Genomic DNA, 22,755 nt, shown 5'->3' on the forward strand with positions numbered 1-22,755 from the left:
TGTTTTTTGAACACTCAGGGCTAGGTATCGAGGGTTGAGGGACTTGCCCAGGGTTACCCAGCTAGGCAGTGTCTGAGGCTAGATTGGAACCCAGGACCTGCCATCTCTGGGCGTGGCTCTCCATGCACTGAGCCTCCCAGCCCCGCCCCCCAGTGATTTTAGTAGCCCGGGCTGTGATTGGTCCCTGGAAGCAATCATGTGACTTCTCTTCGCTTTGCTATTGGCACGCTCCATCCTACTCTGGTTCCCTAAGAGGGCAGCTGGCTGTCATTCCCGGCCCGAATCCCGCCTGGCGGGAGCCAGCAATGCTCTGCGGGCGGTTCCTTCTTCAGGCCTCGGCAGGGACAGCCAAAGGAAACTGGTCTCTGGTTTGGGCCTTCCCAGCTCGGGGGTCACCGCGAGAGTGTCCCGGAGAGGGTCCGGCGGGCATCCTCGGCTCTATTCCGGGAGGAGTCCATACAGGGCCGGGCTGGGTTGTTCCTCCAAAGGAGCCGCCTGCCGGGAGAGTCTTCCTGGGAAGCCCCAGCAGTGCAGGCCCTGGGAGGCGCGGGGGCGGAGGGCGGGCGGGGCCTCAGCCAATGGGATGAAAGAAGGGGCGGGGCCTCAGTGAGTGAGATGGACCGAAGGGGCGGGGCGGGGCCTTAGTGAGTGAGGAGGATTGAAGGGGCGGGCCCGCAGCTTGTGCAAGGAATGTGGAGGAGGGAGGAGGAGGCGGAGATCACACTGGAAGCCCAAAAGGGAGCTGCGGGAGGAGTGGAGAGGGGGAGGGTCATCCCCAGGCCCAGAGCAGGCGGCGCGGAGGCCTCTGGGAAGCAGGAAGTGAAGGTGGCTCCTCCCCCCCCCTCCTCCTCCACTTCTAGAGATCTTCCCGATTTGGCCCCTTAACGGGCCATAGAACTCCCTCCGCGCCGCGCCTGGAGCCTCGGTAATTATCGCGGGGAGCCGGGGGACAGCGGGAAGGCGGGCCCGAGTGCGAGGGGCCGGAGGTAGAGGAGCGGGAGGCGGAGCACGTCTCTTCCGGCTCCGAGGGTACAGCCGCCGGCAGTGTGGGGGCCCTTAGGCTGGACTGAGGTCGAAGTCCCTCTGGGCCCGCCCCCCTCCCGCCTGTGCCTCCTGGAGCCCAGAGCCCCGCCCCTCCGCCCACGTCCTGGGACGCCGCAGCTGGGTGGGGCTGGCTGGGGCCAGAAAGGAAGTCGGGCCGCAGCACCCGGTGGCTGGCAGGGCAGGGTTCGAATTGCCTGCGAGGTACGCTGTATTCCGGGACCTGCTCTGGTCTCTCCCAGGTGTCGACTGTGGCCTCCGGCTTCCTCTTCGGGATCTTCTTTCTTGTTAAAACGATGTGCCTGGAGGGGGTGTTCCGGGAGGGGGCGGGGCAGTACCAGATGCAGTTTTGTTGGTCCTGTCAGGACCCAGGAGTCCTGCCTCCCAGCTCCTGCCTCAGGCACCCCAAGTACGGTCTATTCAGTCTAAACCGGCAGTAAAGACCAGAGAGAGAGAGCGGAGAGTGAAGAGGAGGAGGCTTCCTGGAGGAGGCGAGATTGTTCTTTGGACTGTAGGGAAGCCGGGAGGGCAGTGGTGTGAGCAGGGGAGGGACAGCCAGAGAAGGTGCTCCTGGCCAAGTGGCTGATGAGTCCGGGGCACAGGGGGAGGGGGAGGGGCCATTAGGGCTGGGAGGACGAAGAGCATCCTGGGAAATTTGAGGGGGGACCAGAGGGAAGAAGAGGGCGCTCCTGGGAGGGTGCTGGGTCTGCATGGGGAGGTCCCGGGTTCCAGTCTGGCCTCAGACCCTTCCTGTGTTGTTGGGGGCTCTCCGGCTCCATTTCCCTTTAGGGTCCAGCCAGAGTAATTGGTCAGAGAGGGAGCCCTGAGGCAGAGAGGATGATGGGAAAGAGGGAGGGGGACGGGGGGGGGGCCCAGGAGGGGCTCCAGGCACCCTCAGGCTGCTCAGAGGGCAGAGCAGGGAGGTCTGGTGGGCAGAGCTGTGGCCAGAGCTCCATTCAGGGGCCCTAAAGGGGGGGCAGGACCGTGAGGGGGGAACTGAGTCCGGGAAATCCGGGGGAGCTTCACAGGGGACTCACTGGGGCTGCTTTGCTGCCTCCACAGGGAGCCTGGAGTGCCCGGGATGGCCCTGCAGACGGACAGACTCCCAGCCCAGGTAAGTGCATTCCGGCCCCCCAGGGGAGCCTGTTGGAGGGATGGTCGGCGTCCCTGCCAGGGACAGCCAGAATCCTAGAGGTCAGGAGCCCCCGAGAGCCCCCCTTGGCTGTTGTATCCACCCCAGAGGGTGACACCCCCCTCCCTGACCCAGAGGGAGTCCCAGGAGTTGGGGGGAGCCCAGGAAGAGCCTCACACAGAAATGGGGCCTTTTTGCCAGGAGAGGAGCTTCGAGGGCTCTCGAGCAGAGCCAGCAGCTGCCTCAGGCCTTCTCTGGGCAGTAGATTCCTCCTTGCTCTAGTCCTTCCCTGCTGGGACAGTCTGCAGAGAAAGGGGCGACTTCCTGACGTTCTGGTAGTTTTCTGTGCATGTAGGGTTGGGGGGTCCTGAGGGAGATGTTCTGGGCTTGTCCCGAAGGCTCAGGGACAAAGAATGGGACACAGACAGCCTGGAGGGCTTCGAGGTCTGCTAAAATTTGCTTTCAGCAGTCTGTGTAACAGCGCTCTGGGGTGAACGTTCTTATTCTCCTCATTTCATTGTTGGGGAAACTGAGGCAAGCAGAAGTAAAGGTTCTGTGCAGAAGTTTTTCTGTTTTAAGGAATTGAACTTTTCCACTTTTTTGGTAATTTACTCTATCTGGAGATGGAATAAGCATTTGGGTCCTTGAACTCCAAAGTAAAACACCTCTGAAGCACCCTCTCATGGCTGCCCATTTGGCCATTGTGCCAGCACAGGCCAAAGAAAGTGATCACTTTGCAGATTTGTGGATGCTGGTACGCTCATGCATTGTTGGTGGAGTTGTCGTCCATTGGTTTTTATAGTCCTTTTTCCACAGTACTTTCTGTCACTTCCCCCACTTTGGGGCTGTCACCCACTTTAGTCAGTGGCTTGTGACCTCCCTTAGTTAGTGTTCAGTAAAGGTGTTTTAGTTTTTTATTTGATTAGCTAAAAATAGGAAACAGGAGAGTTAATGCTATCTTCACATGCCCGAGAGAGAACTGATGTACTCTGAGCTCAGACCAAAACATGGTTCCTTTTTTCCTTCCTTTCATTTTCTTTGGTTTGAGATTTCTTCCACAAATGACTAATCAGGAAACATAGTTTATGTAGTTGCTCAGTAAAGTCTGACAAGATTCTTTGTTCTCTTATTCTACACCATCTTCCTGTCGCTGTGAGGTGTGTCTGAGCTGTCTCTCTCCTCCCTTCTGATCCTGCGATCTTTCACATTAAGCTCACATTTCCTTAAACCCTGTCCAGTAGAGGATGGTGTAGGCTTATGCTCTGAGCCCCATTTCCCACCAGTTTTCTTCGCAGCTTTTACCAAATAAGGAATATTCTCCCAAATCGCTGGTTTGCCCCTTGACAGGAGGGACTTCCTTTAGCCTGTCCCATTGCTTTATCTCCTTCTTGTCCTACCAGAACCCCAGGTTTAGGACGACGGCTGGCTTGTGCCCTGCTCTGAGCTCTGCTGTGCTGCTCCCCAGCTATCCTGGCTCCTTTTCACCATTTTCCCTGCTATGGCTGATCTTTCGTTGGGCATTACATGATGTGAGCCTCTTCCTGCCTGGCTGGGAAACTGGCCCGCCTGTGCCTGCTGCTTAGCTGAGCTGAGGTTGACCAGAAGCACAGTCAGATCCTGAGCCTGCTGGAAGGAGTTTTCTCCTCATTGTCAGTCTCAGGCCCTCCCTGGGTCTCATCTGCAAACTGGGTCCGTATTGATCCATCAGTTCTGGCTTCCTGGTTCTTTTCATTGCTCACAGCTATTGGGAAGGAGTCAGACCCCTTTCAGGGAACTTCCTCCGTCCCTCTTCCCCATCCCGACTTGGCCCTTCCCTAATCTTTTCTCCAGTTAGAAAGCAGACGACCCCACACTGGATTGTTTCCTTTGCCTTCATTGGTCTGATTTAATTCATCTCTTTGAAGGTAGGTCAGTCTCTTCCCCTGATTTTGAGGTCCAGCCCAGGAAAGCGCCTGGTCCATATTGGCCAGGCAGTCGTCAGCCGTTAGTAAATGGATGTGCTCCGAAGAGCAGAGCTTTGAGATTCCGCAGACGTTTCAGCTTTCACTGGTCACAGTTAAGCTCTCCATGTTCTACATTGGCCTGGAAATCTGGTCCCTGGGTCAGAGCTCTCCCCGTGCTCCAAATGATACACTGGACACCCCCCCAGGACAGGTAGATTGCAGGCACTAAGTCTCTGACCTCCATGTGAGTCCTCGTCTCCCTTTACCCAAAGGAACCTTCATCAGTGGAACCCCCTTCCATGTCAGGGTAGGCCTCCTTCCTCTCTCCATCTTCTCAGGCTTTGTCTTCTCCTCCGGACCTCGTCTCCTGATGCTCTTCTCTATGCACCTCCTCAATCCTCCTCCTCTCAATGCTGTGTAATCAATGGATAATCTGTGTGGGGCTATTCCTGGTTCTGGTTCTGGATTCTCTGGCTTGCAGACTAGAGAGCAGCTGGGGGGAACCTCTGGGAAGCATATTTGTTATGGAAATAGAAGAACTTCTGAGAGATAGATGGAGAGATGCTGCTAGAGGGGGTGCTCACTGGGCTTTGTCTGTTGGTCCCTCATGGCTAATAAATCAAGATATTTCCTACCCTTCCCCCTTCACTTCCCTCCCACCCACACCTCCCTTTCTCCTCCCCCACTCTTGGTCAGCCACCTTCTGAGCAACTCAGGGGAACAATGAGAGTTCAGAGAAATATTCTTCACTCTTCCTTTCTCAAGTAAGGGGGTTTATTGGGAACAAACAGGATGGGGGTTGAGGTGAAGGGGATGAGGGTGTCCCTAATCTATGAGGAGAATTAGCAGGGTGTGGGAAATGTCAGTGTTGTCACAGCTATCACACAGAGACAGCCAGAAAGATGGAGGACAACGGTTAAATCTTCTTTCTTCTTCAGTCAGACAATCTCTGCTTGAGGAATTCAAGTCTAATCTCTGCCAAACCCCAAAGGCCTTTCTCTGCCTAGGTCAGAAAAAGCCAGTCTCTTTTTAGTCAGGAACCCAGAGAAGAGGTTTCTCTCTTGGTCAGTGACCCCCAAGAGCCCCAAGTCTCCTCAGTACATCTCCCCCTGCCAGCTCCAGCTGCCTCTCCTTTGAACTTTCTGTTTGGAATTTTCTTCTGACTGACAGACTGGTCCTTCACCTTGGTCTGCGTGCCGGGCTTGTCCTGCAAATCCTCTCTTCATGCCTCTTCCACAATCCCCCCTTTTATTCTATAAGTGCACCTTGTAGTTTTCAATGATATTTACCTTTATCATGATTCAATCTATCTATACTCAACCCTGAAGCATTCACAATATTCTTACCCCCCAAAATGACAAAATCCTAACGTATCTTAGCTAGTCTGTCTACCTAGATGCTAAGCTAAGAATGGGTTCTAGGAAAATGGTTTAGGTAAGGGATTCAATGAGTGTCGTTTTTTTGTTTTTTTTTTATAAAAACCCTTACCTTCCGTCTTGGCGTCAATACTGTGTATTTCCTCCAAGGCAGAAGAGTGGTGAGGGCTAGGCAATGGGGTCAAGTGACTTGCCCAGGGTCACACAGCTGGGAAGTGTCTGAGGCCAGATTTGAACCAAGGACCTTCTGTCTCTAGTCTTTAGCAAATGTAACCTTTAGGGAATTGAAATTATGTGTCTTTGTATCTGTCACAAACTTTTGCTTGAGTCCTTGTGACTTATTCTTCCTTTTTCTTTTGCATAATTCAATCCCATTATCCACTCTACAGTGGAAAAAGTTCTCTAGGAATGATTTTATTTCCTTTACAGACTTTTCCTGTTTAGTTACTGTACAAGTCATCTTAACATCTTCCATCTCATTTAGTATTTGAGATTTTATTTCCTCAATTTCTTCCCCAATTTCTGTAATCTGTCTCTGCCTTTTTCTTACGTCATTGCAATGGCTATCACGTACAGATTCACTTTCTTGCACTGAATTTTCACTATTTCCCAACTTTTTTCTACTATTTTCAACTGGAGCCTCATTCTCATTATTTCTTCTATCTTCATTAGTCACACTATATATCTTATTGGCCTGGCTTCATAAGTCGTTACTAACCATATCTTAGTATTTAGGCTTAGCTCCAGAGTTAATTGCGTTTTGCATCTCTTGCAAATCATCAGTTTGCTTTGAGGACTTTAATTTGCAATGTGAACAAGTAGACTTCTTGTATCTAATTTGTGTATTTTGGGTGTTCTTGTCATTGGTCTCATGTTTCTTCTTTAAAAAAACAATTTCTAATCCAGTGACCTTTCCTGTGGCAAAAGAAACTCTCCCTAGTCTGTCTTTGCACTGGTCTTTCCTTGTAACCAGGTATCTTGTGACTAGATGTCGTGAAAGTCCTAACCGTGTTCATATTCTTCATTTCTTCAATCTCCTTTTCTTTAAGAGTATTCTCTGTCCTCTCTAACTTTTCCTTAAGATCTTGAACTTGCTTACTTTGTTCTGAATTATTCTCATGTAGGTAAGATAATGCCTCTCTCAATTTGATCAAAGTAACAGAATCATATATGGGGAAATAGTGTTTGAAAAATGTTTTCAAATTTGGTGTGCATCCCCTTAGAAATTGCCTATGGACATGGCTAGCCAATTCCTCGCTATCAGCTTCTAGACCTAAGATGGAATCTGCCTTCTCTGACAGATGGTCTATGTATATGGCAGGATGTTCCCCTTTATTCTACCTTATCTTGTCAAACTTAAGCCATACATTTGGTTTTGAACAGCATTGCTTTATGGCCTGTAGGAATCCTCCCTGCACCTTTTTAGGAAGGACATGCAAGTGGGGTTAGCAAAGTCCATATCCACCCTTTGCTCTACAGTGGCCAGCTAGTTAAATTGCTGTCAGATCTAGTCTTCTCCAAGAATTGCCTTTGTTCATGGGGACTGAACAGTTCTGACAATAGGAACTCTACATTTTCGAAATCTGGATCAAAGATCCTGAAAGCCCATTTAAGCTCATTCTGAGATTTGAAGAGATTCTCTACAAATTTAGGGAAATGGCGCTTTATGGATTTAAGTTCCTGCATGGAGAATTGTCTATGGGCTTTGGAGTGCAGCACACCAGCATTACTGGCTAATTTGGTGACCTCTTTCAGTGGACAGATCTTTTCAGGGTCACTTTTGGGCTTGTTCTCATTGTCATCTCCATTTTCCTTAGTTACATTCTCTGTTTGGCCATTGCCCTTGTCCACAACTAAATCTAGCACTTTTCCTTAATCAGTTGTTCAAACACAGCCTTAATCATCTTTTCTAGGTTGTCATCAATGGCCATAATCTTATCTGCCTTGAGTGGAGCCACAAACCTAAAGATCTTTTCTTTTTCTTTTTTTTTAACAATATTTTATTTGGTCATTTCAAAACATTATTAATTGAAGACAAAGATCATTTTCTTTTCCTCCCCCCTCCCCCATAGCCAACACGCAATTCCACTGGGTTTCACATGTTTTCTTGATTCGAACCCATTTCCTAAAGATCTTTTTCAGTTGAGTCATAGGTTGAAGGACAGCCATGACTATAGTACATACGCTTGACCCAGGACCAGTTCATTTTGGAATGGCAACTGCAAGAGCGACATTGTTATGTCACCAACATAATCAATAGTTTCCACTACTATATGGGTTATTTTGCTATACAGGATGTGGTAGACCCAAAAACATGTAATGGCAGCAATGACCACCACTCCAAAAACAACTTGTTTGAACGTTGTTACTTTCTTCCTTTACTGCTCTGCCTTTCACAGGATTGTAGGGTTCAGTCAAACTGTGAGGTGCCAATCATAATAAAACAGGTTATCTGTGTGGTACTATATTTCTGGTTGTGGCAACTGGATACTCTGGCTTCACTTTGAGCTGCTAGGGGACACCTGAGGCTGCCTAGTTGTAATGGAGATAGAAGTATTTTCTGAGAGAGAGAGATGGAGAGATGCTGCTAGAGGGGGTGCTCTCTGGGGTTTGTCTGTTGATCCCGAAAATCAATATATTTCCTACCCTTCTCCTCCCTTCACCTCCCAGTATCCACCCATGCCTCCCTTTCCCCTCTCCCACTCTTAGTCAGCCACCTTCTGAGCAACTCAGGGGAACTATGAGAATTTCAAAGAAATCATTCTTCACTCTTCTGTTCGCAAGTAAGGGGGTTTATTGGGAATGAGGCTTCCCAAACCCGCGAGAAGCCACAAGGTAGAAAGATAGAGGAAGGATAGAATTTTGGATACCGCGAGGGGCATGGCGGAGCCAAGTTAGAGATATGAGGTGGCAGAAATGAGTCAGAAACCAGGCCTTATTAATATTAATGGAGCCACAGCAATACTCCGATCAGTGGACTTCTTTCCGAAAGGCTAATTCCCGTCCAGTGATCCAAATTTAATACCACGCAGGTTGGAGGCATGATAGAGAAAAGAAAGTGCCTGGCCGAAGGCCAGGTCCCAGGTGAGAGAGATAAAGAAGGAAAGGAATTAAAGATGGAGCTTGGCCAGAGGCCAAGCTCCAGCAAGGACAGGCATCAGTGAGAGCTGAGATCCAAGAGAGGAAGAGGGTGGAGATTGCTGTGGCCCTTGCTTTTAATGTCTTTGATATGCAAATATACACAATACATAGGGATGATTATCATTGGTTAATGACAAGGTATAGGTGTGGTTTGTCTTAGCCAGGTGAGCACAAAGAAACCTGTTTTCCTGCTTAATCTGGGGGAAGCTGGGGTCAAGGGTCAGAGGCTTTCCTAGCCATGCACAAGACTGAGCATGCTCTCTTCTAAGACAATCTTTACATTCTGTTTCCCTTGTCCCTAGATAGGTGTGGACTGCTACAGGGAACAAACAGGATGGGGATTGAAGTGAAGGGCATGAGGGTGTCCCTAATCTATGAGGAGAATTAGCAGGGTGTGGGAAATGTCAGTTTTGTCACAGCTATCACACAGAGACAGCCAGAGAGATGGAGGACAACAGTTAAATCTTCTTTCTTCTTCAGTCAGACAATCTCTGCTTGAGGAATTCAGGTCTAGACTAGCAAACCCCAAAGGTCTCTCTCTGCCCAGATCAGAAACCCAGAGAAGAGGTTTCTCCTTTAGTCAGTAACCCCAGAGAGCCAAAGTCTCAGTTCCTCCCCCTGGCCAGCTTCAACTGCCTGTTCTGGGAACATTTTGTTTGGAATCTTCTTCTTGACTGACAGGTCACCTTGGTCTGCATGCCTGGCTTGTCCTGCAAAACCTCTCTTCATGCCTCTTTCACACCTGTCTGTAGCCTTTGCTGCTTTTGGCCTTCTCTCTCCTCTTTGATATTCTCTTCTCTCTATGGTTTTAGGACTTTGCGAGCTCTCTCTCTCCCCCCCCCCCCATCTCTCTCTTTCTCTCTCTCTCTCTCTCCCCTTCTCTCTCTCTCCCTCTCTCTCTCTCCCTCTCTCTCCTGCCTCTCTGACTTGTGATTGTGTGTCTTGTAACAGTAGGGTTAGGGTGAAGGAGTTCCTCCGGCCCTGTCTTTGGCCCTCTACTCTTCTCCATCTGGACTTCTTTACTTGGTGATCTCATCAGCTACGTGGGATGGAAGCACCATCTCTCTGCTGATGAGTCTCAGATCTACATTTTGTGCCCCAATCTCTTTGTTGACTTCCCGTCTTTCATGTCAAATTTCCTTATAGGGATTTCACACTAGGTGACCAGGAGACATCTTGAGCTCAGTGTGTTCCAAACACATTGTTCTCTCTCACCTAGACAGAACCCCCATCTTCTCTAAAGCTATATCTTCCTTGTCCTTTCAGGCTCAAAATCAGGGAGTCCCCCTTGACTCCTCACTATCCCTTACCCCGATATCCAATATGGCACCAGGACCAGTCAGTTTCCCCTTTGCAGTATCTCTCCAATATGCTCCCTTCTGTCCTGTGTCACTGCCATCCTCCTTGTGGAGGCCGACATCACCTCCCTCCTGGACTATTAAGACAACCTGCTGCTGGGTCTGTCTGCCACAAGACTCTCCCCACTCCAAGGCCTGCTCCATTCTCCCACCAGAGTGATTTCCCTACGGCTGAATTCTGATCATGTCACTCTTGTACTCCATAAAACTTGGTGGCTCCCTATTCCCTCTAGGACAGTGGTTCTTAACCTTTCTAATGCAGTGACCCTGCAATACAGTTCCTCATGTTGCAGTGACCCCAAACCAAAAAATTATTTTGGTGCCTACTTCAAAACTGTAATTTTGCTACAGTTATGATTCAGAATGTAAATACCTGATATGCATTATGTAATCTCATTGCTAGAAATTGAGAGGTTGAGAACTGCTGTTCTAGGATCAAATGGAAAACATTTTGTTTGGTGTTCAAAGCCCTGTTTCTTGTTTTCTTATTCATTACTCCTTGGCCGTTATTCTTGCATCTAGGAACCTGGCCTCCTGGATTCCTTCAGCTGCAAACTTTAGAAAAAATCCCTTACTTTTCTGTCTTAGAATTGATGGTAAGCATCTGTTGTGAGGCAGAAGATGACTAAGAGGTAGGCAATTGGGGGTAAGTTGCTTACCCAGGGTCACATAGTAGTAAGTGTCAGAGGTCATATTTGAACCCAGGACCTTCTGTCTCTAGTTCTAGTTCTCTATTCACAGAGTCACCTCACTGCCCCAAAATGGAAAAGATTTTTTTGTTTTTTAAACCTTACCTTCCATCTTAGGATCTGTTCTAAGATAAATGAGTGATGAGGGCTAGTCAGTCAGTTAAGTGACTTACCCAGGATCACATAGCTAGGAAGTGACTGAGGTCACATTTGAACTGTGAAGATTAAATTAACACTCCCCTGATTGTGAAAATGAAATTAAATCTCCCCTGCCCATTTATACATTTAATCACGAAAAATGTAAACTCCATAATCATTTGAGTAGGGGAGATCTGTGACCCATGTGTGAGATATTGGGTGATGAATCAGAATCGACTGACTGCCCCCCTTGGGCAGTTCTAAGCAAAAGTTCAGCTGTTTTGGGGTCATGTAAAGGTGGCCAAAGGCACAGGAAGTGATGCAAAAGAAGTGTCTTTAAAAAGGAGTTACAACTTCCTGTGGGGGTTCTGGAGTACTGAGTTCAAGGCTGGTGAAAGAATCTGCTTACTGGTCCTGAGTTCTTGGAGCTGGTGTGACTGTTCATAAATCTCTCCCTTTGAACTACAAGGTGGGTGAGTGAAAAAGGCTGACTCCTTTCCTGGATTTTCTGAAGGGACTAGCCTTAGGAGAGACCTAACCTATTGAGAAAGACTTCGTGTATCCCCAGATCCTTGGCTCAAGTCCAAGGCCCCTCTGACTAAGGAATACTTAGCCCTGCTTCGGTTGAGCCAGGGGCCAGAGCAAAATACTTAGTGTGTAGGCTAGATATCCTGTTCTCTCTGATTTTCTTACTATCACTCTGTATTTTATAATAAATTTGTTAACAAAAATCTCTTTGGAATTAATTAAATTCCTGGTGACCCTATTCTTAGATATCCAGTCCAATCTTTTATATTAACCCCATACATTTTTTAACGCCATTACAGAACCCACGTCTTCCTGACTCCAGATCTGGCACCCCATCCAACATGTGATTTGGCTGTATCTAGTTCTAGGCATTTCTAGTGGCTTCTCCTCATGTCTGTAATAATTTCCCTCCACCTTTCAGATCACTGACCCCTTTAAACTTCCTGTAAGTCCCAACTAAAGGTGAAAAAGTTTCCACAGGAAATGTTCCCTTGTCCCTCTTAGTGAGATTGCCTTAATTCTTTCCATTCCTCCCTTTCCCAGACAGAGCTTGCTTTGTGTCCATGTGTCTATGTACTATTTCCGTCCCCCACTGGACTGTGAGCTCCTGGAGGGCAAAGACTGTCTTTACTCGTTTGTGAGATCCCCAGAAGTTCAGAACTGGTGCTAAATTAGAGGTAATGGGAATGAAAGTGTCTGGTCCTTGAGATGTGTAAAGGTTAAAACTAATGGTTGGACTTTATGGACTAAATGGCTTGCTTTTTATGGTACCTTCTTGTCCCTTCTCTTCACAGGAGACAATCAGAGGTTCCAGAGTTATCTAGCACTGCCCAGGGGGCAGTGTCTGTGAGACTGACTTTTGAACTTCTGATGGTCAATTTCTCAATAAAATTTTCACAGTTTCCTGATTGACCAGTGTCTGAGGGTGTGAACTCTTAAGAGAATTCACACGTTTCTGACTGAGTGGTTACCCACTTTTGAGAATGACTTGCCAACACTTTTACTTCGTTTTGTGTTCTGGAGTTATCACTCATTTTAGCAAGTGACTTAGTGTTCACATGTCACAGATGCCCTCTGTGTATCCCCCTCTTCTCCTTTGTGGTCCCTCAGTCCACCACAAGAAGCATCATCCTGGAGTAGATGGAACGCCACACAATTCTTCCCATGACCCCCTCTGCTTTGTCTTCAGCATTAGGCTCTCCTTGTCTGTAGATTATAAAAGAAGCCTCTTTCTGCTCTCTGACGTTCTTCTGCTGCTTCTGTTGTCTTCAGTTATTCACACTTTTATTTCTGCTACTTGGGTTATTCAAGAAGCAAAGGATCTCTTCCCTTTGTAATGATTAAAAGAGTGGAAACCATAAACTGTAGTCGATATAAGAGTGGATGAGTAAAATGTGACCACAGAAAATATGGTTTCAAGACAGTGTCTTGTTTTAAATCAAATATAAGGTGGTCGCCAGGGAAATATTCCCAATTATTAAATATACCCAAGTCAGCTGGGTTTTATAGAGATTTTAATTAATACAAATGAGGAATTAAGAAAATGAGAGAGAGAATAAGAAAGGAATAAGTATGAAGGGCCTTAGCCGAAAGGTCTAGACCTGAGCCTTAAGAGAGAGATCAGTCAGTCATTAATCACTCACCACAAGATCTGTCCAAGCAAGAATATAGACACCAGTTCAGCCAGTCATTCTTCTCCAGAGAGATTCTTCTGACTGTCCCAAGACTCAGCTTTTTCTCTCTTTATAAAGGGAATTTTCTCCTATGTCACCTCCCCTAAGTTCTCCCATCTACAAATCACAGTAGACGTTTTTCAAAGGACAGACCATTCTTAGTTCACACCTGAGTAGACTAGAATCTTCAGTAAGTTTTCTCACCTCTTTGCTCCTTGTAAGTTCACAAGTTGCCTGACCTTTATAGGTACTTAGCACCCTTTTGTATTAGTCCTAAAAATAGGCACAGCTTAAGAACTTTTTGTCTTACTATAAGTATTGGTTTAAGTATCTTTCATTGTTCAGCAAAGAGTTTGTAACTTTATCTTCCCCTAAAGTATGCTTAAGTAGGGGTGGAGTAGAGGTGTCACATTCCTGATCTAAGATCCTTCATTGTTTAAAATGGGAAATGGTCTTAACCCAACCTTATGAAGTAGGGTCTGAGAATTTTTAAGGTTCACACCTTTGGGCCCTTTTCCTAAAAATACTGCAGTCTCCTCTTCATTAGTGAACATTTACTGTTCTGTCCAACATTGTGAAGCTCACATTTGCAGATGTTGGGAGTGAAATTTAACCAAAGGGTAAACTGAGGCAGCTCTCCAAAGAAGACAAGCAGAGAAATGATGTCTGTCAATAAAAGGAGTCAGTTCCTTGTCTCTGTTAATGCTCCAAACCCTAAGACCATGATGGTGAACCTATGACATGGGTGTCAGCACTGACACTCATAGCTATTTTCCATGACACACAAGTGGGTGTAGCTCCACACAGAGAAGTATAAGTATGGGGTTGCATGTTGAGAAGGACATTTTTTTCTTGACGTGACACCACCCGAGTTATGCTTGTTTTTTTTGGCAAATTTTGACATGCCAAGGTCAAAAAGTTGTCCATCGCTGCCCTAAGCAGAAGGCTAGATCTCTTTGATAGGTTTGGGGGATCACAGAACTGTAAGGGTGAAAAAGGGATTTATTTATAAAAAGTTGGGCTGGATTATATTTAAAACAGGGTTGCCAGGATTTAATTTATTCCAGAGATTTATTTATAATTTATTCACAAAGTATAGAAAGAGTGAAGTAAAATCAGACAGAGAATAAGGTAAGATCTCTAGCCCAAGCACTAAGTAATTTACTCCTGGCCCCTGGCTCCACCTGGTCAGGGAGAGTTAGTCCTTAGCCAGAGAGGCCTCGTCAAAGGGAGGACCTGGGCAAATGTCTCTCAAGAAGTAGGTCTCTCCTGAGGCTGGTCTCTTCAGAAGAACCCAGGAAAGGAGTCAGCTTTTTCACTCACCACGTGTCAGTCCAAAGGAAGAGATATAAGAACAGTCTCACCAGGAACAGGGTCTCAGGTCCAGTCAGCAGATTCTTCTCCAGTCTCCAACCCAAACACAGAACTCCAGACAAAGCCAAAGTCCAGGTTCACCCCTCTGAAGATCTCAGACTATTCTCCCACGAATCTCAGAAGATTCTGCCCCACAGGAAAGACACTTTCTTTTGTGTCACTTCCTGTGCCTTCCCCTAATTTTATGTCTACCAATCACAATTGAAGCTTTGCTTTAGGTCTGCCATGGAGCAGACAGTTTAATTCTGATTCATCACCCTCTATTGCACATGTGGGTCACAAACCTTCCCACTAAATGATTAAGTGGGACATTTACAGTTTTGGTGATTAAATCTACAAATGTGCAGGGGAGTTAATTTAATTTTCACCATTGGGGGAGAGTTCAATTTAATCTTCACAGAACCAAAAACGGACAAGGTAAGTGATATCTATCCTAAGGTAGAGGGCCACCATTGGTCATACAGCTGGGATAATCAGGGACTCTGTGATTAATTGGAATAATAATAAGGGGCCAGCAACGTCTCACCACTCTTTCTCTCCTGGAACTAAGAAGAGATTCTTGTGTGAGTCCAGTGTGCGGTCTGGACCCGACTTTGGGCAGCAACCAGACATGTCTGAGATGGGATGGGGGCAGAGAAAGACTAGAGCTGACTCCCTGGGGCTCGCCTGAGCCTTCCAAAGTCAGCTAATGCCTTGAAATGAGGCTAGAAGAGTGATGGAAGTGCCCAAGAGCTGCATTCTGTGCTTCACGTATTACAGGCTGGCTGAGTGTGGAGCCGAGGCAGGAGGCAGAGAAGCAGGACTTGGGCAGTTACTAGACAAAAACAAGTTCCTAGTAAATAGGATCAATAAGTAAATGATCCGAGATCAGCTCAGCCTTCTCCGAGGATGGGTCAGCTGGGCTGCCTCCTGAGTCCCCGAGCCCTGTGGAGCACCTTCTCTCCTTTCTGGTGCCTTCTACAGTGTCAGGAGTAAAGACTGATCTGGGGGCTCATTACCAGATTGATGAACATTTATTAGTAAAGAGAGAGGCAGAGAGGCTCAGGCTCTGGCACGGTGAGGACTCACACTGAAGCTGGCTGCTCTGGGACACAGAACAGGGCCACAGACACATGACTGACTCCTACATCCCATCAGTGAGGCCCTTGGGATCCAAGCTGCCCTGGAGGTCCCCTAGAGATTTCCCTTCACACAACAGAAACTCCTCAGCTTCCTTCAGGAGCATCCTGGGCTCTTAGAGACTCAGTTTCTACTGCTGACTCTGACATTGACAAGGGGTGGCACCTTTGGGCCCCTCCCTTCTGTGGATCAGTTTCCTCCTTGTGATGTGACTTTCAACCCTCTGTGCTCTGCTTGGGCTCCTCTAGGAGGTGGTGACTTTCCAGGATGTGGCTGTGGACTTCACGCAGGAGGAGTGGCGCCTCTTGTCCCCTCTCCAGAAGGAGCTGTACAAGGAGGTGATGTTGGAGAATGCCCGGAACCTGCTCTCTGTGGGTAAGGAGCCTCTCCCTGCTGCCCAAGTCTGCCATCCAAGGGCATATCATCGCCCTCAGCAGGAAGCTGGGTTGGGAGCAGTTTTCAGTCAGGAGGAAGGGACGAGGGCTGGTATGGCGGGTCCCGGAGTCAGGGCCCTCCTGCTGCCTGGTGCTCCTGTAAAAGGACTTTGCATTGTGTAATGGGACCTTGGAGGTTCCCTTTGGTGCTCCTTAAGTCTGAGATCAAATGTGTGATGGAAAATCTCAGACATGGAAGTAATCTCAGAGCTGATTCTGTCTTGCCTTGCCCTGCCCTGCCCTGGCCTGGAATTGAGTGTCCCAAACCATTCTGGGAAAACAGTTCAGGAGGGTTTTCCTCCTACCTTCTACCCCTTTATAGTAGATCTACTATTGGGAACCTTTTTCTCTTTAACCAGCATAAACTCATAGCTCACAGCTCCTAGGTGTCCCCAGGAGATCAGGCTTGCCTTTAGTCTTCTCTCCTACTGCCCTAAGCCTCCAGCAGAGCCAGTGAGGAAAGGAGGGAAGGGATGCCGCATTCATCACACCCTGCTCTTGGCCCAGAGTTCTGCTGAGGGGTTTTCTTTGTAATGTTATGACACTTCTTCCTTACCTTCATCTTCCTAATTCAGTGACACAATTACCCCTATTTTACATATGAGAAAATAGATTCAATTAAGTGACTTGTTCTGAGGCATCCACATGATAACTGTATGTGTTGAAATGTCAATTGAGACCTTCCTGCCTCTAATCTCAGGTCCCTGCCCCCTTCCCTTTCTAGCTGCCTCTCATTTCCAGATGATGGAATACTATGAACTGAGTCCAACTTGGACTGGAACCTAATGTTCTGCTTCCAGATTGATTCTACAACCTTCTTCCCCCTTCCTCTTCCCTTTCCCACAGTAACTGTGGAGACTCCTCCAGGAGTCCCAGTAAGCCTCCTGGAGGCCCTGCCTGCCCTCCTCTGTGATTGTCGGTTTGAGTGGACTGGCTGAGAAATGGCATTGGGCCTAACAAGGATTGTTGAGTTCCCTTAGGAGAAAATACAGAGACTCCCTGAGAGATGAGTCCATGAAGCTCAGAGTGTAAAGGATAATTTTAGCATTGTGACCTAAACTATATTAATTATTGGTCTCCATGGAAATCTCAAATAAAAAGATACCCAAGTCACTTGGAAATTTATGGTGATTTAATTGATATAGTGGAAAGGAATTAAGAAGAAGGGAGAAGGAAATGGTGGAGTATTTCTCCCGCCTGGCTTGAGCCAGGGGGAAGATTAGAGGTTTTAGGAAGGTAAGGTTTTTGAGAGTAAAATGGGAACAAATCAGCCTGAACTCCAAAGGGCTCAGCCAAGATGCCTGAATCTGAATTAGCTCAAGGGCAAACTCATGGGCAAAACCCAGACAAATAGCTGCCACCATGCCAAGATGTCAGAATGCTTAGCATGTTGCCAGCCAGAGCCACCTCTCCAGGGAAAGGGATCAAAGAGAGGAAGTGATGTGCCCTATATAGACAGTTTTATGTCACTTTCCTCCTTCTTGTCTAATGTTAGCTTAGCTTCACTTAGGACAACCCAGGGTGTGACTGCGAAAATGTGGGTTTCAAGACCGTTATTTCAAAGCTAATTTTAGTGTCTTGATTTTATATCAAAAATAAGTGGTCGCCATGAGAAAAATTCCCAACTATGAAATACCCAAATTAGCTGGGTTTTATGGAGATTTTAATTAATATGAATAAAGAAATTAAGGGAAGGGCGAGAGACAGAGTAAGAGGAAATAGTAGGAGCTTTAAGAGAGACTAGTCAGTCTTTTATCCACTCACTATAAGATTTGCCCCAAAGCAAACTCTAGTGTTCAGAGAGACCCTGCAATTCAGCTTCCAAACTCAACTCTGAAATTCCCTGAACTGATTTCAGACAGCTCCTTTTAAAGAGAAATTTCTCTTATGTCACCTTCCCTAAATTTTCACATCTACCAATCACAGTAGATGTTTTCCACAAGACTGTCCATTCTTAATTCACATCTTCTTTTGTTATCACCTTCCCTGAGTAGACTAAAACTTCACACCTCTTGCCCTTTCCTTGCTTGCCCTTTTTAACTTGCTTGACCTCTAATGATTAATTTAACCTTCATAGGTACTTAGTACCCTTTTGTATTAGATCTAAAAATAGACCTAGCTTAAAGTTTTAGCTTCACTGTAAGTATGAGTTAAGTACCTTCATTGTTCAATCAGGAGTTTACAACTTTATCTTCCCCTAAAGTATGGTTAAGTATGGGTGGAGTAATGTAAAGTTCCCAAGACATTCCCGACTAAGTACCTTCATTTGTTACAATAAGGGAATAACCTTAACCAAATGTTCCAAGGTAAAGTCTGAGCAATTTTAAGGTTCACAATTCCCCTGAATGATCATCAGGAGACTAGTCTCATTGATCATTTAACATAATCTTCTTGTAGTCCTAAAGCACTTTTGATACAATCTTCAATTTTCTAAGAGGAAATTAGAGTAGTTAGGGAGGAATAGAAAAGAAAGGAAGAAAGAAAACTAATGTTTCACTAGGTGCATTGACAGAAAGCCAAATTAGGGGCAGTCCCCTTGGCATAAAAGTGTACATTTAAAATAAATGTTCCATCAAACTTCAGTTTCAATCAATCCTATCCAAAGTTCATTCTTGGTCTTCTTGATGTAGTGTAGGTTTTCTGGTATCTTTCTGCAACAGTTCATTCTTTGGATTTAGGAGTTAGCAAGCTTCTTCCTTGAAGATCTTTTCTTGAACAAAATCAAAATCTTGAATTTTTATAAAAATACAATCTCAAACAAAAAAATCAAAATTCTTGGATTTTAAATTAAAATACAATCCCCCCTGAAGAAGGTGTTAAAAAACATCCAGTTCAACTCAGGATGCAATGTTGAGTTATGGGGGTTTATGAGTCAATTATCAAAAGAAGAGAAAAACATAAGGAAAAATAAAATTCAAAAATAGGCCCTTATATAGGTCCAATTTAAAGTAATTTCTATCCTACAAGTCTGTAGGACAGAATACAGTAATATTTCACTTACACATTTGCAGCCAAGACTACAGGAAGTTGCCATTATCTAAGAAGGAAAAGAACTAGAATTCTATTTTGATAGGGAAGTGTCATTCCCTTGTCTGATTTTTGTCATTCTCAGGGATATAGGGAGCCAGCATGATAGTCAAACTTTGTACTTCTATGAGTACTTCACAAAGAGAGTAGATACAAGGAAGTCGTACGACTTAACATATATCAAGCTTCGCAACCTCGAGTCCAAATTAGTTTCAACTCCTTCTGTATTGGTGTAGAAGTTCATCAATCCCACATAGATCGGTTTCATTTTGACCTGTGTGCTCTTTTTGGCACTTTTCAGGTTAAGTCTGTGCTCCTTGTTTTTTATCCCATTTTCTGGAGTCAGACACAAATATTAATCACAGTCCCATTATATTTTATCAATAAATGGCAGGTTCCCCTAATTTAAAGCTTTTGGGTATTCATTGACATTATGACAAGTATATATGTATTAAACTTATATTACTGCTGAAAAAATAATATTAATTATATGTACCTCTAGTACAAAAAATGAGAAAAATAAAGGGGAAAAATAAAATATTGTAATCAAAAGAAAAGTAATAATAAAAATAAGGGAAAAATCAGGAATTCAACATGTTCTTGAAAAACAGCATCCACTTGTCAATGGATTATTATCTCCAAAGCATATGATAGGGTAGAGTCAATGAGTCTCAACAGAAGATGCTCTCTTTATATGTGAGCAATGAATCCAAGGATTGTACAGTGTTTCAGAGTAATATTTTCATTGTTTAGCAAGGTTATTTCATACCTTGTAATTTTCTGATCTGAGAAAGCCTGTGTTCTATGTTTTATCAACAATGCTTCTACCTCATGTGGGAACATAATTGTTAATGGACATCCTAATACTAGATCAACAGTTTTTGTCACTAGTAAGGCTGTAGCAGCTAATCCTCTAAGACATGGAGGTGCTCCTGCTGCTACTGGGTCCAGTTGGACAGAATAATAAGCAATTGGGCGCTGAGAAGGCGCCAATATCTCACTACTCCTCTTTGCTCATGTACATACAAAGTATATGGCTTGTTGTAATCTGGGATGCCTAGAGCAGGGGAAGATAGTATAGCCTGTTTTAGATCTGATAGAGCTAACAAGTGTTCTGATTCTAATTTTAGGGATTCAGGGACTGAATCCTTTGTTAGTGCTATAAGGGGTTTAGTAATTTCCCCATAGCAAGGAATCCATTGTCTGCAAAACCCTGTTGCTCCTAAAATTGTTCTCAACTGTTTCTTAGTGGTAGGAGAGCTTAATTTTTGAATATTTTCAATTCATTTTGGAGAAATATAGAGAGCACCCGCAGTCAGAATGAACCCCAAATGTTCTACTTTCCTTTGAGATTTTATGTCCTCTTTTGTGCAATTCCAAAAGAAGGTGTTTACTATCTTCTTGACATGTTTCTGTGTGTGATGAAGCCAAGAGTATTTGATTAATTTGCTATTTTTAAATGTTATATTATCTGTGTCTTGGCTCAAAAATTGTGCAAATAAACTTGGGCTTTCCACATAACCCCATGGCAAACGACTCCATGTATATTGTGAGCCCTTCCAGGTGAAAGCAAAAATTTGCCTGGAGTTCTCATATATGGGTATGGAAAAGAAAGCTCAGCACAAGTCTACTACTGTAAAGTATGTAGCTGTACTAGGAATAGAGGAATTAATAGTATTTATGTTGGAAACTATGGAGTGTCTCTTTATAATGTGATTGTTCACAGCCCTCAGATCCTGTACGAATCTATAAAGGTGCTTGCCATCGGGTCCTCTTTGATTTTTTAACCGGCAGGATGGGCGTGTTGTATTCAGGCTTGCAAGGGATTATTATTCCTTGTTTAATTAATGAATGAATTACTGGTGTAATACCCTCAATTGCTTATTTTGAGAGAGGATACTGAGGAATGGAAGGAGGTGAGCTAGATTTAGTTTTTATTTGCACAGGAACAGCAGATTTAAGTAGGCCTACATCAGAAGAAGATGTGGCCCAAATAGACTCCGGTATATCCTCAGGTATTTCTAAAGTGGGAGGTTCTTTTGCCTCCTGGCTCTCCGAGAGAAGTACAGGGAGTAAATTTAAAGATTCCTCTGGTATTTCCAATGTTAAGGAACCGTCTGGGGAGCAAGTTATTGTGGTTCTGAGTTTGCATAGACAGTCTCTCCCCAGCAAATTTAAAGGGGAGTCAGGCATCAAAAGGAAGGAATGTTGTACCTCTAGGGGTCCTACAGACACTATTCCAGGGGGAAGTTTTTCGCGGTCATAAGGGGTCTGTCAGCTGCTTCTGCACATGTCTGCTGAAGGCCATCATCTTAGATACTTAATCTTTGTGTACAGTGCAGACATTCCTGACCTTGTTAAAATAAGTAGGGTGGAGCAATGTAGAGTTCCCAAGACCTGATTCTGTTAGATCAAGTATCTCCATTGTTACTAATCAGGAAATAGCTAAATGAGATCTTCTAAAGTACGGTTTGAGTAAGGCCGAGTAGTTTTAAAATTCACTAGAGAGGTGTCAGGGAGGGAGGAACATGCAGGGTGATGGGACAAAGGTTAATCCTTCAAGGTCCCTGTGTCTGGGTCTTCAGATTGATCTGGAACACTGACCCTTGGACCCAGTATTAGAGTTTAGGAGTTTCTGCCAGAATGGACCAGAACAGGATGGGGGAGGAGGGGCTGTTGCTCATTTGAAGTCTCCCAGAAGGGTAACGGGCACATCCTACCCTCAGCTCCAGCTTTATAGATACTGAGAGGTAAAGGCAGACTCTTCTGGGAACCCCATGAAGAGAGTGTCTGAGTGGAGTCACTGGACTCCCCTACCTTTCCCTAAGAAAACTCAGTGATGATCTTCTCTCCATCTTCCTCCCTGCTTCCATGCCCAGGGCTTCCAGCTCCCCCAGAAGACATGATCTTGGAGCAGAGAGAAGCCCCATGGATGCTGGAGCAAGAAGGCCTGAGGTGCTATTACCCAGGTGAGGGGGGTTAAGAGGTGTGGGAGAGCCAGGGTGACTAGAGTCTTTTGGGTGCTCTGATGAAGCCATGGCTATATTTGGGGGTAGGAGAAAGCCACAACCCCAGAGCCTCAGTTTCCCTATCTATAACATGAGGTTGTTGGACTCCATTTCCTATCTGCTCCCTTCAAAGGATCAGTCTGTGATCCTCTAAGTCAATGTTTGGAACTGAAGGGCCTGGAAGTCTATTACAGGTGCCGGAAAGCCTGAGCTCATCCCCTCAGAGCTCTTTAGTATCCAGAAATATGTACAAGTGCTTGCTCTGTGCCAGGTCCTGGGATGTTATGAGGGAAATAAAGGGCTTCAGTGGACATCCTCAGCCCTCATGGAGCTGGCCCTCTCCTGGATCAGACAGCATGCCCATAGTTCTCTAGAAGCCCTCTAGATCCCAGCTCTATGGCAGCCAATCAAGAGAGAGAAAGCTCTAAAGGGAAGGAGCACTAGAGGGGTCTAATGTAGGGAAGTGGTCTGTGGCTTTAGGAGAACCAGACTGAGAAATTTGGGGGAAAGGATAGCAGAGAAAACAAGAGAAAGGCACTGATACAACTCACTGCAAATAACCATCTCTAGCAGTTTAGCCCTGAAGTGAGGACAGATGTTGGACAGTATCTAATGGAGAGGAAGAGATCAAGTAAGAGTGCTTGGAGCATTGGGGAGAAATGGTTTATTGTTTCCCAGAGGAAGAGAGTCATTAACTCATTAGTGTGGGAATGGCTGAAACTGAAAGAACAATGGGGGCCCTACAGGAAGGAATAGATAGGCATAGATGATGGA

The 22,755-nt window shown here is 45.6% G+C and overlaps 1 protein-coding gene across 6 annotated transcripts in view; it reads left to right on the top strand.

Annotated features, from left to right (window-relative positions):
* Nucleotides 1-696: 696 nt before the first annotated feature.
* The window catches only part of LOC103097644 (zinc finger protein OZF-like), an 87,900-nt gene continuing 65,841 nt past the window's right edge, over nt 697-22,755 (top strand). For 2 of the 6 annotated variants that reach the window (XR_008918117.1, XM_056825172.1), the window contains exons 1-4: nt 1,130-1,245; nt 2,104-2,155; nt 15,761-15,887; nt 21,853-21,942. Coding sequence is in view for 5 of the 6 variants with exons in the window: in XM_056825172.1 (XP_056681150.1) it covers nt 2,123-2,155; nt 15,761-15,887; nt 21,853-21,942 (250 nt within the window). In the remaining variant the exon portion in view is untranslated. Of the gene's footprint in view, nt 926-1,129; nt 1,246-2,103; nt 2,156-15,760; nt 15,888-21,852; nt 21,943-22,755 lie in introns of those variants that run through there. The other 4 variants (XM_056825166.1, XM_056825187.1, XM_056825198.1 and 1 more) reach the window with 4 other exon arrangements.

The sequence above is a fragment of the Monodelphis domestica genome, chromosome 1 (assembly GCF_027887165.1).
Source record: "Monodelphis domestica isolate mMonDom1 chromosome 1, mMonDom1.pri, whole genome shotgun sequence".
Lineage (NCBI taxonomy): Eukaryota > Metazoa > Chordata > Mammalia > Didelphimorphia > Didelphidae > Monodelphis > Monodelphis domestica.